Source organism: Empidonax traillii, unplaced genomic scaffold, assembly GCF_003031625.1.
Source record: "Empidonax traillii isolate 1590-97213 ecotype Southwest subspecies unplaced genomic scaffold, ASM303162v1 scaffold2331:size27195, whole genome shotgun sequence".
Lineage (NCBI taxonomy): Eukaryota > Metazoa > Chordata > Aves > Passeriformes > Tyrannidae > Empidonax > Empidonax traillii.
In genome coordinates this window covers 694-18,869 of record NW_020957524.1, presented here as the reverse complement: position 1 = coordinate 18,869, position 18,176 = coordinate 694, and the positions used below count along the sequence as shown (strand labels likewise).

At 38.4% G+C, this 18,176-nt stretch overlaps 1 protein-coding gene and 1 long non-coding RNA gene across 5 annotated transcripts in view; one reads left to right on the top strand and one right to left on the bottom strand.

The window, feature by feature from the left end:
* LOC114071843 (arylsulfatase D-like) overlaps positions 1 to 9,724 on the top strand; it is a 17,111-nt gene extending 7,387 nt beyond the window's left edge. For 2 of the 4 annotated variants that reach the window (XM_027909723.1, XM_027909724.1), the window contains exons 4-10: positions 658 to 780; positions 3,790 to 4,213; positions 4,944 to 5,080; positions 6,823 to 6,957; positions 7,622 to 7,784; positions 8,066 to 8,187; positions 8,776 to 9,724. In XM_027909723.1, coding sequence (XP_027765524.1) covers positions 658 to 780; positions 3,790 to 4,213; positions 4,944 to 5,080; positions 6,823 to 6,957; positions 7,622 to 7,784; positions 8,066 to 8,187; positions 8,776 to 9,146 — 1,475 coding nt within the window. In that variant the 3' untranslated portion in view covers positions 9,147 to 9,724. The remainder of the gene's footprint in view (positions 1 to 657; positions 781 to 3,789; positions 4,214 to 4,943; positions 5,081 to 6,822; positions 6,958 to 7,621; positions 7,785 to 8,065; positions 8,188 to 8,775) is intronic. The other 2 variants (XM_027909725.1, XM_027909726.1) reach the window with 1 other exon arrangement.
* Positions 4,301 to 14,861, bottom strand: LOC114071845. Its single transcript, XR_003574094.1, has 3 exons — positions 14,761 to 14,861; positions 8,938 to 9,140; positions 4,301 to 4,721 (listed from the first exon to the last, which is right to left on the bottom strand). It is a non-coding gene; the product is annotated as an uncharacterized LOC114071845 (long non-coding RNA).
* Positions 14,862 to 18,176: the final 3,315 nt, after the last annotated feature.

Below are 18,176 nucleotides of genomic sequence, written 5' to 3'. Positions count from 1 at the left end.
TAGCTTGAAAATGCACGTGGGCTTGTACAAACCCTCTCCTCCTATAACAACAGGACCAGAGATGTTGCCAGGAGTGACTGAACTTCACATAATGCTGTATGACAGGGTTATGCCAGTATAAATTGCTAAATAATGAGGTGTAAACCTGCAGGTGAAGAGAATATTGCAGTGCTAGGTAGCTACTCTGTGGGTCTCAGAGATGGGATACCAGCCATGACACTGTGCAGGGAAATCTTGAGTTTCCAGGCAGCCCTATATGAGCTGGAGTTTGAGGTTAATAAAGGATTTAAGTCTCTTTATGCTCTTCCCTGCCCTCACAGTCACACTAATTAAGTGCATCTCATACAGCCTGGATGCCACTGTAACCTGTAAAAGCTCCTATACAACTGTGTCATTCCTAATGAAATGAAATTTAATCAAATAAAATGAAGTTAAATTAAATAAGATGTCTCAGTATGAGGTACAAAGAAGAATGGGTACCATAGAGAGGCTTAACTCTTTTTTAACCTTGTCCAGAGTCCTAGATTCATGTTTCCAAACAAAGAGCATTAAGATGAATGTTAAACACTATCATTTCAATGAAATCGGGAAACAACAAAGTATGTTGGCTGAAAGTACTCTTATACTCTATACTTACTCAAATTATTTCATTTTTAGGGATGGATGCTGTAAACAATTACCGTGTTATTTTTTGGAATGCCGGCTCAGGAGGCCTTCCTCCAAATGAAACCACTTTTGCCAAAATACTGCAGCAGCAAGGCTACAGCACAGGACTGATAGGTATGGAGACACTCGAAAAAATATTCTAGAATGTGTTTCACCTGGACATCTCACTCAAGCCAGTTGTTTTAGTTAGTAACTGCTAATACTTCCATTGGAATACTTTTATTTCCCAATTTGAGAATATTACGTAAGAAGAAATCCTGACCAAACAGTATGTTTCTTAAAAGAACAAGCATCTGATAAAAAGGAAAAACTTTGCTGGTTCTTAAAACATATAATGGAAAATATGTTAATAATTCCTGAATATTATTGTACCAGGTACAAGATGCTTATTCGATGCTACTTCGTAAAAAGAAAGCAAAAATACGAGTGCCATTTAAATATGCATGATGATGTTTTACCCAGTTCATAGTACATTCACAACAAAAGGGAACAGCTGCTACTTAAAACAGTGAAGACAATGTATAGTACCGCAGGATTTGGCCTTTCAAAACCAGAAACAAAGCAGTTATTTTTTTCTTGAATACAGCATGACACTAAGTTCACCAAGATTTCAGTACAGCCTGTAAAACATTGCCTTCTTCAGCATTGACATGAATTTTGTTTATATATTATAGCTCTATCTTCTTAATTGTTGTAACTTTTAATCATGATCTAGTTTCAAATAATTATTTATCTTATATATGCCACATAATTCCACAAGGTGATAAAGCACAAACATTCCTGAGCTGAATTTTCAGCTAATTGTCCTGCTTCATCTGAGCATCTAAAATGTCAAAACCCAAAATCTACATCTGACTTTGAAAAATATTGGCTGTACAAACCAACAGAATGTATTAATAACAGTTCCTTTAGAAATAGATTTGTATTCATTCAACAGGATAGATCTAAATCTCACAGGACAAAACTAAAAGAAGCCTTCCATGCATTTTAAATTCTACATTACTAAAGCTCCATCTCCTGTTAGTTTTGCAGCAATATTATTTTAGTTGTTTTAATCAAACACCCTGTGCATGCTTCAGCTTTGTTTCAGCATGTAGTCATTAACAAAACAATCAGATTTCTCTCCACTCTCCCAAGGGAACTGCCCTGCAGGGAGACTCTTGCATACTTCTCAAAAGTAAAATGGACTGGCATTCTCCCTGTGGGCATCTCAGCTAAAATCACACTACGGACACCAAAAGCATCACTTAGTTTAACTGAATTGGCAGATCCTGATTAATTGCTCTGTAGGGACTGATGGAAAATAAGTGACACACAAAACCCCACAAGAACTTTACATTCAAGTCATGAAGCAAAAAATCTTAACATCTATGCACGTGGCCACAGCTGAATGAGCACTAAGGAGTCGCACCTGAATGGTTTCTGATTGTTTTACCCTGAGCACAACCAGTTTGATTGTAAATTAAATCCTATTAATAATCTGCAGCTTGAGATGATAATGAGACCTTTTGCTGGGAAAGGCTTTGAAGATACTTTGTAGTCAGAAAGCCAGTGTTGCATAATGTATGCCCTCAGAGATTAATTTATCTTAATTATACATTTAGTTTATCTTCTGGAGACTTGAGTCTTTTCTAGCATGTTAGAAGTCTTGATCAACCTTGGCTGGAGATTTAGGCGTTGGAGTGCAAGGATTCCAAGGATACTTTAGCTGCACCTGTATTTATGACCAGTGCATCTATGTATTGATTACAAACCTGTTTCGTTCTATAGCTGGCTCTAAATACGTCAAGAGGTAAACTGAGTAGAGATTTTAGCTGAAAGCAATTCATCCACCTACAATAGAACTTCCGTTCTTTCTTTATATTTATATCTAAAGAGCAGCATTTTTTCCCCTCCTCCAAAGCAGTTTTTTTGCTCTCAGCAATTCTATTGAAACCTGCATAGGGTTGGCTGCTAGTATACGTATTGGTAATATCCTAAGCAAATGGTTTACTGTAACATCCTCTTGTAAGTGTCCAATTCCTGACTCCACAACAAGAACTAGTTCCAAATTAGTTTTCAAGTAAAATTCTAAACATTCATTCTGATCTATAGACCTAGGACCCAAGATCTGCATTACAACACAGATCATAAAATCTCTATGACGAGAGGTAGATTTTGATCATTTGATTCAGATATTCACAAACTTCAGTGTTTGAGCCAAATGAGCCTGCTGGCAAAGTCCCCGTGTAAGTGCCTAACCAGTCTCTCTGAATAGGCTGAAGGGGAAGAAAAAGCATGGTTTTGATGTGCCATTCATCATATTAGTTTGTGTGTTCATACTAAGGAAAATATTGCATTGCAAAAGGTCAAGAGATGTTCCTCCTGATGTATGAAGACTTCAGTATTTAAAAGAAGGGGGCTTTAATTTTTTTAAAATTTGACTAAATACAAATAAGTGGCAAACATATTTATAAAACAAAGTCTTTTATTCTCATTCAGTATATGGGGATACAATGATCAGCAAAGTTACTTACGTATGTACAGCTTCATGAGAAATCCTGATCTCCTGAGATCAAGTTTTTCCGGATCTGGTGGTTTATCTGGCAAACAGACAACTGAGCTACCAGTTATTTGACTACCCTCCATAGCCTCCCTTATCAGTCTGGCACCAACAAGGAGTGTTGCCACAGTCCTGACATCAAGCTCTTCAAAACTTTTCAGAAACAAATCTGCATTGCACCTTCAAAGCAAAGAGACAACAGAACAGTGTTATTTTACCCTGTGCTTAAAAAGAGACAGCTTCCTCCTACTTTACCTGATAGGTCTCCAGAAAGGCCAGTACATTTTTGCTAAGTTCTGAATTCTTCTCAGTTTCTGATTCCCTATATAGTCCATTTCTTTTATATTTGATAAAAGCTTAAGAGCATGAATATGTGTGCAGAGCACCAATAACTTTGTTGGTAGAGGTATGGTTTAATCAAACCCATTATATCACTACATACTAAGTATATTTCTGTGTTGGATGAAGTCCTCACTGGCAGAACGAAACCAACCATTTTTTGAGAAATATTTTGTATGAGGAAAACTTGTCCATTTTTTAAAAATATTTTCTCTTCACATTTTAATAATCTGTATTTTCAGGGAAGTGGCATCAAGGTGTTAACTGTGAATCCCGCAACGACCATTGCCATCACCCTTTAAATCATGGATTTGACTATTTTTATGGGATGCCTTTTACGCTAATAAGTGACTGTCAACCAACAGAAACACCAGAGATGGACAGAGCCTTTAGAAGGAAACTCTGGCTTTCTACTCAAATGATTGGCCTCATTGCACTCACCGCTGCCCTGGGAAGACTGACTGGCTTGATTCCAGTCCGCTGGAAAACACTGACCTGCCTCGCTGGTTTTTTTCTCCTGTTCTTTGTATCCTGGTTCTCAAGTTATGGGTTTGTTCGATACTGGAACTGCATCATGATGAGAAACCATGAAGTTACTGAGCAGCCAATGGTGACAGACAGAACTACATCCCTTATCTTGAGTGAATCCATTTCATTCATTGAAAGGTAAAGTGGCTTTTCTTTGATCACAAATTTTCTTCCACATCTTGTAACTTTAAACAGCAGTTTGCCATGTGTTTTATAATTTTTTAAATAATATTATATAGGATTATAAGTATTATTATGCCTATTCATTTTAAATATTATCAATAAGTATATGATATCATTAAACCAAAAAATTAGCTGCTGCTTAAGGATGTCCCATATTACTCGCTTCACTAAAGCTAATAACATTTCCAAATGTCCATGTGTTGGACTGAATATTTCTGGGCTATATTGGGGAAATACATAAATCTATCAATGAGACCAATATCGTAGCTTTAAGGAATAGCACCTAATATCAGAAATGCATGTGTGGGCCAGGGAAGGAAAAGCAGAGCTGTGGTGTAGCCTTGTCATACAGTTTGATATGTGGGCAGCAGCTGGCAGGAGATGAACCTGCTGCCTTCGCTTCAGTAGCACAGTGGTGGTTTGCAATAGCAGAAAGTGGAGCTTCAATCCAGAAGTTTTCTGTCTATGACTCAGAGGAAAAAAGAGCGTCATTTTATACAGGCCAAACATAATTTGATCAGACAAATCCTAATCACTGTGTTATAATATCTTACCAACTATGATGTCTCTGAAGAGACTGATAAAATATCTACACACAAATAATACCATTTTTAATTACGACTGACCTCTGTATGCATTGAGAACCTTCCTCCCTAATAACAAAATGTTGATTTCTGTTCCTTAGAAATAAGCACAAGCCATTCCTCCTCTTTCTTTCCTTTTTACATTCCCACACCCCTCTCCTCACCACAGAGAAGTTTCTTCGGAGGAGCAGACATGGTTTATATGGTGACAATGTAGAGGAGATGGACTGGATGGTGGGTAAGTCACTACAGCAAATAAAAATGTCTGAAACTATCTAATACCTAAGTCTAAATACATAATAAAACGCTATTGTTATTAAAAGAACAAGAAAGATAATTAAAAGCAAGTAGGAACAAGTTCTAAGCTTTTTATGAACATCTGTCAATTTGTATGAGCACTGTTGGCTTATAGCATTGGCTTTTTACTTTCTGCAGTCTTGGATAAGATGAGTTTTTCTGTTCATTCTTTTTCTTTTGTCAAGTGTTTACCAGTTTTAACCAAGTCCCCTTAGCTCCTGTCAAGGAGCTCTCCTAATCTTCTTACTAAATATTGAGAATTATTTAGTTTTCTGTGATTTATAGAGACAAGTTATTTCAGCCTCTTATGGTAATTTCTAAGTAGGTGATCAGAACGTGATAAAACTGATAAGCAAATTAATTCCAGATATAAACCAGCAGGCTATTTATCTCTGACTGCTGCATTAAGCAGAGTAGTGAAAGTTTTTCAGCCCCATTCATAAATCCAGAAGTGTTCATAAATTTTAATTGGTATGCTCCCCCAGATTAGATTCATGTTATTTTTCAGCCTGTTTTTTTGGAGGGAAAGAGGAATTATTTATCATTCAGTCACGATGGAGGAAAAGGATCCATATTTGCAAAAGGGATAAGAGTTAGGTACAGTTCAGGAAGGATACTGAGGTGCTGGAGCGGGTCCAGAGAAGAGCAACCAGGCTGGTGAAGGGACTCGAGCACAAGTCCTATGAGGAGAGGCTGAGGGAGCTGGGGTTGTTTAGCCTGGAGAAGAGGAGGCTCAGGGGAAACTTCATCACTCTCTACAACTACCTGAAAGGAGGTTGTAGCCAGGTGGGGGTCGGTTTCTTCTTCCAGGCAGTCAGCAGTAGGACAAGAGGGCACGGGCTTAAGCTGTGCCAGGGGAAGTTTAGGTTGGATATTAGGAAGAAATTCTTTACAGAGAGGGTAATCAGACATTGGAATGGGCTGCCCAGGGAGGTGGTGGATTCACCATCCCTGGAGGTTTTTAAGATGAGACTGGATGTGGCACTCAGTGTCATGGTCTAGTAACCACAGCAGTGTTGGATCAAGAGTTGGACGTGATGATCTCAGAGGTCCTTTCCAACCCATCTGATTCTATGATTCTGTGATATACAGAAATTGGATTCAGACCTACCTGTCAAACACTTGCACACCAAGAATATAATTAAGAAATTAAGAACATCAGAAATAGTTCAAGAATTACTTTTAAATGAAAAGGAAATTTATCATTAATGCATATTATATCCATCCAGTAATGTAACGCACATCTGAACTGTGGTCTAGACAATATAAAGTAAAGGTACATGATATTTTTTCATGTTTCCCATGATAGCCACCACTGATGCAGAATCCAACTTTTTGGGGCCTTGGATCACATTTTTTTTTCCATATTTTTAAAGTACATGGCACTTTTGCCCTTTACAGCACTGGCTGTGACTGTGGTTGTTGCACTCCTTTGTTAAAATACCAAGAATAGAGGGATTACAGCATATCACAAATTTTCTATGCTTTTAATAAGCAAAAATATTAATATTAGTGAAATAATAACCAAAAATCTTGGTCTCAAAAAACTCTCCTCTAAACAATGGGCAGCCCTACAGGGATAAGAAATTACATTGATGAATGTTGACAAGTCAGAGGTTAAAATTTTTGTAGCGTAATCTATGTTTTTTTCTTCTTAATACACACATATTCTTGCGTTTACAGGTCAGGTTCTAGATGCTATTGACAAGGAAGGCTTGAAAGATACTACTCTAGTTTACTTTGCCTCTGATCATGGTGGATGGCTGGAAAGACAAGAAGACAAAAGGCAGCTGGGTGGCTGGAATGGAATATACAAAGGTAAGAGCTGTCAGGCACAATGACAACCCAGCAACAACTAGTAAAGTAGTTTGGACACCCCTAAGGGGTAGATAAGACTGTATGCTTAAGGAAAGGCAGTGTTTTATCACTGAGAAGCAAATTTGTCTCATTCTAATTAGGCATTTAAAAAAAAGTAAATGCTAACCTGGGCAGGTGTTCTTTATAAGCATGAATTCTCAAACTGTAATTTCCTCATGAGGAAACTAATCATAACTCGTAACTTTTATTAAGATTGTATAACTTCTCACTTAATATTAGTTTCATCTTACATCTGAATCCTTGCTTTCACGACAACAAGTATGTTATAGGATTGTAAAAGAAAGATGAGAACTAAAATAGGAAATCATTTCACGCCTGAAAATTTTATCCACACTGAGTGCTGATGGGGTAATGTGTTTGTAAAACAGTAGAAGGTAGTAAGAAAGAAATAAAAAAAAAAAGAAGATCTTTCAGGGGTGGGGCTGATCTAGTGAACACATTTTCACCGATGCTGAAGAGAAGGAGCTTGGCAGTAAAGAGTAAAAAAAGAGTAAAGAAGGCTCATTAAATTAACATTAGCTTATGATAATCCAATAACATTTGTCTAAAATTTCTCTTTATTTTAAATGAAATTTATTTTAATTTTTTTTTGTTTTAATGAAAGGTGGAAAAGCTATGGGAGGCTGGGAAGGAGGAATTCGTGTTCCAGGGATATTTAGATGGCCAGGAGTGTTACCTGCAGGCACAGTTATTGATGAACCTACAAGCCTTATGGATATTTATCCTACAGTAGTTCATCTGGCTGGAGCGGAAGTGCCTCAGGACAGGTACAAATACAAGTATCTTTATTACTCCTTCTTCACCAAAACATTGGAAAATAAGGTTTGGACACACATTCTAAGAGTCTGACGTTTTCTTTTTCAGTCCTACTTCTTTTCTGGGCACATAAATGTTAGCACATCTTGGTCATCTCTTCTTTACATTTGAAATTGAGCCTCTACCCAACACCTTCTACATTCAAAGTTGACAGTTCCAGCAAGAGGTTAGCAGAAAGAATGCAGTCCTGTAAAGCTTACCTTAGTCTTATGACCTCTGTTTTTGCTGTTAGGATAATTGATGGCCGGGATCTGATGCCTTTACTGCGAGGAACGGTTGCGCACTCAGAGCACGAGTTCCTGTTCCACTACTGTGGCATTCATTTACATGCTGCGAGGTGGCACCAGAAAGACAGTGAGTATACAGCTTCTCTCCAAAGAATTAGGTCCAGTCTACAGGAGGGCACACTGGCCTAACACATTTTTTTTTTTCTGGGATTGCAGCTTTCCGTGTAATTCCAGGTGTAATTAAAGAACTTACTACCATTGCCTGTATTGTATAGCACAAAGAGGGTTTTTTTGTGGCTTAAAGGCTTAGGATAGCTCTCACCCACATCTCCACCTGAAAGCAATGCCTGGGGAGTCTGTACCCTCCTTGTCTCATAGAGAAGTCCTGTCTCAACCCTTTGTCAGAAGTACTACTACCTAAAAAAGGAAGCAAGCTATGGAATCCCCAAATCTTTTTTTCATGTTTTCATAAAAAGCGAAGTCAGTAATAGCTGGTACTTGATGAAAACTTTGGAGAAATTTCAAAATGTTAGAAATCATATTTCATTATTGGTTTCTGTGTCATCCATTTTTAAACGAATTTAAAATACTGTATCAACTAATAAATGTAGAGCTGAAGTGCAAACAGAAACAAACTCTAGAAGAATATTCACCCTTCCCTGTGATAACTGCCAGTATCATTGCAAGCCTTCTATGATTCTTTCTTTCCTGCCAGGTGGAGCCATTTGGAAGGCTCACTATGTGACCCCTATCTTCAGTCCCCCTGGAGCTGGGGCTTGTTATGATAGAGGATTTTGCCCATGTTTTGGGGAAGGCGTGACCCATCATGATCCTCCACTGCTATTCGATCTCTCACGAGATCCTTCTGAAGCCAAACCTCTCTCAGCTGACACTGAGCCCCTCTTTGACACTGTCATAAGGAAGATGGGAAGAGCCATCGAAGAGCATCGCAGGACACTGACTCCAGTCCCGGAGCAGCTCTCTGTGTACAACGTGGTGTGGAAGCCGTGGCTGCAGCCGTGCTGTGGGACATTCCCATTCTGCTGGTGTGATAAGGAAGGTGACAGTAAACTTGCTGACCTATAAAGGATAGAAACAGATACTTCCTCAGGAATGTATTTAGATTAAGAGTGTTTTCTTTGGGGGTGTTAATAAATGGGTCATTTGTTTCTCTAAATGGAGCCTTTATATAAGAACTGTTCCAGTGAATGTCACAGTATTTAGTAAAGGTGACTATAGGCTGGGCACTCTCAGGGAGGGATTAAGACAGAATGCTCTGAAGACTATGTTTTAACTTGCATCAGATGACAACTAAATGAATAGTTCAAATGCACTGAAGCAGGTCAAGATTAGAGCTGTACAAGTAATGATACAACTTATGTTTTGATGATAACGAATGTACACTCAGAAGCTCTGATTTTGGTTTTTTGTGCAGAATTTTTAAGTGATTCCTGGACTGAGGTCCTCCTTAACTTTTTTATCCTTACAGGTGATGCATAAGATGCCCCTATAATAAATTTTTGCAGAGTATTGCTTCCAAAATAATTAAAAAATAATTTTGTCCAGAAACATGACAAGCTGGGTAGCAGCTGTCTGCACTCTCTGAGAAGGATGGGACTCCTCTGATTGTAGTCAGCCTCTTTTGATGGAGAACACAACAGGGAAAGGATTTTTCCTTTCCAAAACCCCCATCCCACCCAGCTCCCCAAGCAGCACTGGGAAGGGCATTTTGGCATTGATGGCCACAGAAGTGTTGCACTGATAATGAGTTCAGTTATTTGGGCACATGATTGCACAGATTACCCTGCTGCCCATATCTCAGTCATATCTCACTGCTGCTGACAAGTAACAGGTTCAGAAAAGACTCTTTGAAAGATATCAAACACTAACTATGAAAACAAACAATAACTTGTTATGGAAAAAAGAAATGCAAAATAAAGACATTTCTTGCTTCACTTCTTTCACAAGTTCCTTTTTCACTCCACCAAAGAGCTAGAGTTACTTAGGTCTATTTCTTCACTCTTGTTCTTTCTTTTGCTGCAGTTCTTTTCTTCTTTGTGTTAAAATAATTGTTTCTATTTAAGTGGCCTTGCAGGTAATGCTTTTCATTGTAGGGAATAAAAATCCTCTGTTCACATAGACGTGTTTACACTGGTATATCTGAATATGTAGACATCTCAGAACAGAATTTGCCTTTTTTTTTTACTTCACGTTTTTAGCTGTTCTTCTAACTACTGTGCTAGGACCTGTTTCTCTTCTTCACCTTCCTTGATAAATGTTTCGTTTATTTTGGTTAAATTTCCTCCTTCATTTCCTACGATACAGCCATCAGGAAATCCGCAGGTAAACAAAGCCCTACACCTTAAAAGTAGTTTTATTTTATGCACTTCACAGACAGTTATAATTCACCCAGATGCTCCATCAGTGTTATTGATAAGAAAGGTGCTCAAGTCTTACTGTGAAAACTTCAAGAGATTCAGTAAACCTATCACTTCACATTTCCTAGGTTGGTGCTTAACTTCCTCCATTGTTAGAAATGACTGCTTTTTTCCTCAAGGTCTTTTCATATTCAGTATGAAGTCTTTTCTTTACCTGAAATAAGTGTAATCAGACTGACATTTTTTATTTTCTCAGTTATTCCAAGATCTCACTTCCATTCTCAAGCCAGTTTAGTCTCTTGGATTTTACATCCTTTCAATTTTTCAACACCTTTAAAAACATGAGGGATAATATGATTGAACCAGTTTCTCTTGCACAGAAAAACTTCATAGCACTCTAGGATATCCATTTGGAGCTAGAGGGTACCAGAAAACATCTGAGCTAGGATTTGTCTTGGACACTGGTGTTTGTATATGAAAACACAGTCATCAGGCCCTGCTGATACACAAAGTGCCATGGAATCAGCAAACATTTAGAGTTGGATAACATGGACATTACATGTGGAACAATCATGGGAAATAATTAAGGCTGCCTTGACAAAACTATAATTGGAAACATCCTAACTGTCGAATACTAATCAGCTTGTTAACATTTCTTTTTTTCTACTCAATGAATGTACTACTGTTTCAGTGCAAATCATTTGCTAAGACTGATCTTTACTGCTTAGTCACAACACAGTTTTCATTCAGGTGATTATGCTGGTCATAGCCTAAGGTGACATAAATAGTGTTCAAGACTGAATTTCAAGAGCATCTTACAGAACCCCTAAATTCTAAATTGGGATTCTGAAAATGTTTTCAAACACAGTAGAAAGCAACATTTTAGCATGAAGATATAATTATCTCTTTTCATTCAAATTAGTCATAAAATATTTATCTGTTTTCCTGAAAAGGAGATCTGTGAAGCAGAAGAAGAAGAGAAGAAGAAAAAGAATTCTAACTTTTTCTTTTTTTTTTAAGTCGTATTTTATCTTCTTTTTTGTTCGTTTGGTTTTTTTGTTTGTTTGTTTGTTTTAGAATAATAGGAATATTTTAAGCTGGCTTTGAACTCTCCTGAACACACATTGGTCAAGTGCTTCATCTTGATTTTGGCATGTAATCACTACCAAAAATCACACAGATTTCAGTATTTCAAGCTTAGTGTTCTTCTGTGGACACTGTGATGCATCACTGTGAGCATCTGCCAGCCGTCACAGTTTTGTCCCTGAACTAATAAGTTGGTATCTGTGATTTCTATGCTTGAACACTACCTCAAGCAAGACTGACAGTGTTTGTTCAACAGCATCTCGGGGCAAATCAAATATATAAATAATTAATGGCAGTACCCAGAAATGTCAAAATCAGGATTACAAATAAAAAACCTTCACAGTGCATCTATCTGTACCTGGCATGGAGCTATCCATGTTTTTCTACTGTACACTTGAGTAGCCTCCACAGCCTTTTGGTGGTTTTCTTATAAAGGATTTTACTAGTCTCAGCAGAAGACTGGGATACTTCTAAAACATGTGAGCCAGTTACAGAGTTGACTTTCTGTCATTAGGAATTTTATTTATTTCTCACTAATAATTGCTACAATTAAGGAACCATTTATAAACTGGTTACTTATGTTCACTCACTCCATGAAATCTCATAATCCCTTCCTAGAGGGTAGGGTAAGAGTAGAATTTTTTGCCATTCTTTGCTCACTACATATTTTCATTTCTCCTTCTTAAAGCTGGCAGAACAAAACAAGAAAAAGATATTCTATTTTGCTTGGAAACACTGACTCTTCAAGATTCTGGTTTATAATTCTTACTTGTCTATGACCTATTTTGCAGAGTGATGAGAAGACTTTGCAACTTTTAGAATGTTATCAAGGAAAGGAACATCAGTGCTGACGGCTAGCACCTCCTAAGCAAGGAAACTTGATTTTAAATATTGTTTCTGAACATTTAAAAGCATTCATATTTTGAGGAAACCACCATCAATGTGCTTACTGTGAATTCACAGTGACCAATGTCATCACCCTTTAAATGATGGGTTTAGTTATTTTTATGGATTGCCTTTTAGCTTAGTAAATAGTTGCCAGATAACAGCCTACAGGACTGTGAGAGCCTTCCATGTGAAGCTCTGGCTTTAAAATCAGATGACTGGCCTCATTATACTCACTTTTGCCTTCAGATGACTTCTGGGTTTGATTTCAGCCAGCTGGAAAACTTTCATTTGCCTTGGTGGGTTGGATCTCTTATTCTTTGCCATCAACGACTCATTCCTGATTTGTAAATTATGATGAGAGACTGTGAAATTAAACCATAACCAGTGGGAATATTCTAATATTGATACAAAGGATTAAAAAAATGCCATTTAACCTTCTTACTAACTGTGAGCCTTCAGTATTTAACACTAATTAACATTTTTGAATGTTAAGAAATTTAAATGAAATCTAACATTTAATACCTAGGGGCACAGCCCATTCTCTGTCTCTGCGTTGTGTGACGGGGTCTTGGTCTGGAGTCGGGTCTCTCTGTATGACAGCAAAGACACTACAAACAAAAAGCTCCCTTCACAAAGTGCTTTTTCTTGGCACTTGAAGGCTTTTTTTTACAACTGAAAATACAGACACTGCAAGCACTGATGTTTAGGTTCTGGGCAGATTGGCCCATTCATTGCATTTGCATGACTGGAGGGCTGAATTTAAAGCTTTGGTTACTTCTGCATGTCGGGAACCACAGGTCATTTAGAGGGATTGTATTGCTCAGCTTGCCAAATACAGCATCTTGAAGGGCTAACAATAAAACAGCCTTATTGTAAACCCCAACCTAAAGGTATTAAAGTCACAAAAATGCCAAAATAACATATAAAGACATGAAAAATAATACTGGAGAAAAACAGACAAATGGAAAATGTATCTGAGATTAAAACTCAAACTTTTCAGTTCTGTGGGGGCAAAACAACCCACAATGGATATGTGTAATGTAAGCTGATTACTGGTTAAATAAAAAAATACAAACTAAAATATTAACACAAAATTGACAAGTTAAAATAGTATTTTTAAAAAATCATGTTCAATTATACAAAAGAAAATGAGAAATCAAGAAAAATTATTCATAATTAGAAGATATTGATCTATTTCACCATGTTTCAGTCTTTCTCTTGAGGCCAAACTAAAGATGTTGGTGACAAGAAAGGCTTTAAAAACATCACATCACCTTATTCTGCTTCTGATTATGGCAGAAGGCAAGGCAGACAAGATCAAAGAGCCTTTCTGGCTGGATACAGTGAATTTCCACAGATGTGAGAGTTGGAAATTGTCTGATCAGATCTTCTCTGGAGTAAAAGGACCAAATCCAAATCCCTACTTTCTTCACCATGTCTTTGCAGGGTGAATCCTTTCCTTGAGTCTTGAGTTCAGGAACTTTCTTCTGCAGGGTGAATCCTTTCCTTGAGTCTTGAGTTCAGGAACTTTCTTCTGCCTTCTGAATTGTAGCATTTTCACCTAGTTCTTTCCAAGTCCTTCAAAACAAGGAAAAAAAAATCTTCCTCTTAGTATTTCTGAATCTTTCCTTTAATATCTGCTCCTTAATGCATTCAAGCATCTTCCTCTCCTCAGGAGTGCCCTTGCACTAATTTCAGCTGAAAGCTTCTTCCTTGCAGTCTCATTTCTTTGCCCCCCTCCATGGGCTTCTCTCAGCTTCAATTACTTCTACCAATTACTTCTTTGAGCAGAATTTCTTGAGGAAAATGTTGCAATTACTACTCCTATACGCAGATAAACATTTAAGACCCTAATGTTCCCCTTAAGACTCATGCACCGCACACACCGATAATGCTGTGAATACCAGTAATTATCAGGGTCTGGTTAATGAGTTCTGTTTTTTTCTCCTTGCCATGGTATTTTGTATTAATATTTATTTTGGTCTCCAAACAAGAATATGCCTAAGAATATACACTAAGAACCTCTGTCCTGTTTTCTGCCGTTCATTGAATAAAGCCCTTTTTCTGTGGATAACAGCATGACACTTTTATACCACCTTCTTAAACCACCATAAGCACACATACCCAGTAAAAAAGAGGATTTCAGGGCCCCCATGGGACTGTAAAGATGCATGGCAAGCCAGACTGTGCAAGCACATCTGTATTAGTACTGGCACAGGAGAGAACTCAGAAATAGTGGAACTATATTAACATAGCCGGGAATTACCAGGCTGCTAGAACTGGCATGCACACACCAACATGACAGTACAATGACTGATTTTTGATTTCAAGAGGGCTGGTTGGCTCACCCTCTGCCTTAGCCACAGCTCTCCCACTTCCATCCAGAGGGTGGTTTTCCACATGGCGTGATGTAGCCAACAGCCTCACTGCTTGGGATTTAGGTACTTTCTCCCAGTTACTTCTAAAGCTCTACTATTGGCCTTGGCAGTGGGAGCAGCTTCCTTCAAGCTTCTGCTTTAGAGAGCTCTTCCTTACTCAGCACTTGCTACCAGGAGAAGGCAGGGAAGCCCGCCCCTGAAGCAGGCGGGATGAAATGAGTGCCTTTGCCCAGATTTTAAAGGGGACCGACACCTGCCAATTACTCCGATATGACTATACAAGCCGTGCTTTTGATAACCTCTCCTTGGAAGCAAAGATCAGGAAGCCTGAGGTGAAGAGGGAAGTAAGAACAAAGCTCCTGCACTGCATAAGCATGGAGTAAGTAAAACATTAGGGGTTTCTTTGGGTTTCTGGTTGTTTGGGTTTTTGTTGTTGTTGCTGTTACTCAAAACAAAAAATCCCACCCCCCAAAAAAAAACCTCCTTGCCTTTGTTTTTCCTCCAGAGAGGACTTTCCTTCCTTTCTTTATACAAACCTGACCTATCTTTTGGGCAGGGAGTGGACTTGCCATCGCTAACCGCCAAGCACCTTTGCCTGGGACCACGGGGCTTGAGGTGGGAGTGATCGCCTAGGCCAGCACCTTCCCAGGCAGATTCCAGCCCATTTTCCATGAGGAGGTACTGGGAAGTTGCACAGGACTAGTGAACTCTGCCCGGCAGAGCTGTGCACTCCCTTGGGGGCGGTGTCCTGCCTCTGTTCTTGCTCCCTCCCATCCTCCCGTGCCGAGCTGTCGCCCTCGCCTGCCAGTGGAGCTGGTCCAGCAGGTCATAAACATAAAAAATAATGGATGAGCAGGCTTAGAGTGTGTGAGGGGGGAATCAGCAGAGTACGATAATTAACAAGCTGTGCTTTCCTTCCCCTTTTTGTGTTTCAAGCCAAACTCCAGTTTTTGGAGGTGCTTTTATTTCTTTTCCCTGTGAATTTATAGGGATGAATACAAAGCACGATTTGCCCCTGGTTTGCTTTGCTATGTTCTTCACTATTCCTCTAGCAGCCACGCCCCTAGTTGCTGCTCATTTTATCTCATTTATCTCCCCTCTTTCTGCCTCTGATTTTCCAGCTGTGTGATTTGCTCTTGTCCTGGTTGTAAGGAAAGGTGTGTGTTTCTAGATGAGTAGTTTAAAGACAGAAGGCATAATTAGATAATTTACACCAGGTAAATACTAATCATAATGTGAAAATTATCATGCTAATTTACAGCCTAGGACAAGACCATCCCCTTCTGCCTTTGCTCTGAAGGCAGGGTGCTGCTGTGCAGCAGCAAGGCCAGACCAGGGTAGCCATAATGAATTAAAAAATTTGGGTTACTTGCCATGTGAGTATTGCTTACAGACAATGCACAACGCTGAGTGGTAATATAAGGATGTAATCATGGTACCAGATAACAAGTGTTGATATTATTCAAGTCAGTAAGAACTATATCCCCCCAGTGAGTGCTCTTGCAGCTGGCACCTTGAGAGTGCAGAATGGAAAGGGAAAAAAAGACAGAGCACTGATCATCTCCTGATTTTGGCACCTGTCTTTCTTGCAAGGCCATCCCTTGAATTATGTTTGATGAACAGTGCCTGTTTCTGGCTTACCAGCAGCAAGCTCTGAGCAAGTGACTGCTCACACGGGCAGGGAGTTTTTGATTTCTTGTTTTGCTCATTCCCCACTTGTTGCCTTTCCTCTCCTGATCATCTGTATATCTAGAAGCTATGGAAGAGAGAAAAGGTCAACAAGATGGAACAGTATGTGGCATATGGTCATGTGCTTCTTCCAGAGCCATAATGCTCTGGAATTAAATTAAATTAGCAATTTTAATTACATTTTAATATATTGTTTAATGAAGTGAAGCTGTTGAATAGGAGGTTTTTATAAAAGGTGAAAAGCAAGTGTTTATTTTCAGTCAACAGCTAAGCAGAAAGAGGCTTCAATACACCACCTGTAAATATTTTTATATATGTATAATAATTATAATTTGCTTTTGTTATATTTAAATAAGTGCTAAAGAGTTTGGGGTTTTGTTCTGGTTTTGCATCAGTGTGCAAATAATTTCTTTCAGTATCTGAAGTTAGACAAAGAAAACAAGATGGCAAATTATTTTGCTGTCTCCAATTACAGGCTTTTAGCATAATTGACTAGAGTTTATTCCAAAATTTTCTGTTGGAACTGAACCTCTCTTAACATTTTTAAGAATGAGAAATTCCTTTCAACTCTGGTGGATTCCCAGTGAGTGGCGGTAATGCCAGTCATCTGGGGATAAGGGTGAAACATAGGATATGCCTGCTTCAATAAATATTTTCGTCATGAGCAGAAATTTTTGAAGTGGAGGGTATATAAGTTTGTCTGGTGTTTTTTTGTTGTTTTTTCTTCACTGTCAGATATCAAGAAGGATTGACTCTAATCTGGGAATATATTCAAGAAGTGAAATATTTGGAGGATGGGGAACTACCTGAAGCCAGGATGCAGGGGAAGGAGGTTGTTTTCTAGCAGTTTCAGGCTTGCAGTTTGCTTTCTCTAAAGCAAAGCTGAAAAAACTCCAGAGTCTGCACAAGGCAACTGGCTAAAAAAAGTCAGTGTTTGGAGTTGTTTTGGATAAGGTTTACAGATAAGCACAATTCTTTAAGTAGGGGCGATGTGTCCACACAAATTGTGCTGGCCAGTTTCTGCTGTTTGTGCCTCAGTAGGATTTGGTCTTATTTTATACAAATGTTTAGGCTGAATTACTAGAGTCCTATGATCTTTTATGTGGAGGTATTAGACTGAATAACTGATGCTGTGTATTTCTGGTTGTAAAAGAAATAATGGTGATTTTAGTTAATAAAACTGGCATTTAAGAACACTTCAGCTGAAATTAAGTAGTAACAGCAATCAATAATTGGCTTAAGAATAATCAGCTCTCTAAGACTTTAGGAAATCCATGGTTGTCTCTGGTGATTCTTCATCTGGGGAGACTTCTATTGAAAATATAACTTGGTATCATTCAGGGCCCTTCTGTCTGTGCAAGAACTAACCAATCTACAGAATTAGTATTTTAAGATTACTTTTGATATGTGCCAGGATTTAAATAGTAGGGAGAATTATTAGTATTAAAACAAAAAGCATTATTGAACTAGAACAGGAATGTTTTGATGAGAAACAGCTTCTTCAAGGCCAGGTCAGTTTTCTTCAGCTTATTTGAACTCTTTAGGTAACAATCTTAAAATTAGCTTTAACTGAGCTCCTTTAGGTAGCTCTAAAAAAGGTGTCTCCCAAAGTGGCTGCTGAGGAAGATACTACAGTAGTAGTTCATATCAGATTGTTCCTCTGATCACATTTAGTGTAAGCTGTTAATTTTTGACTG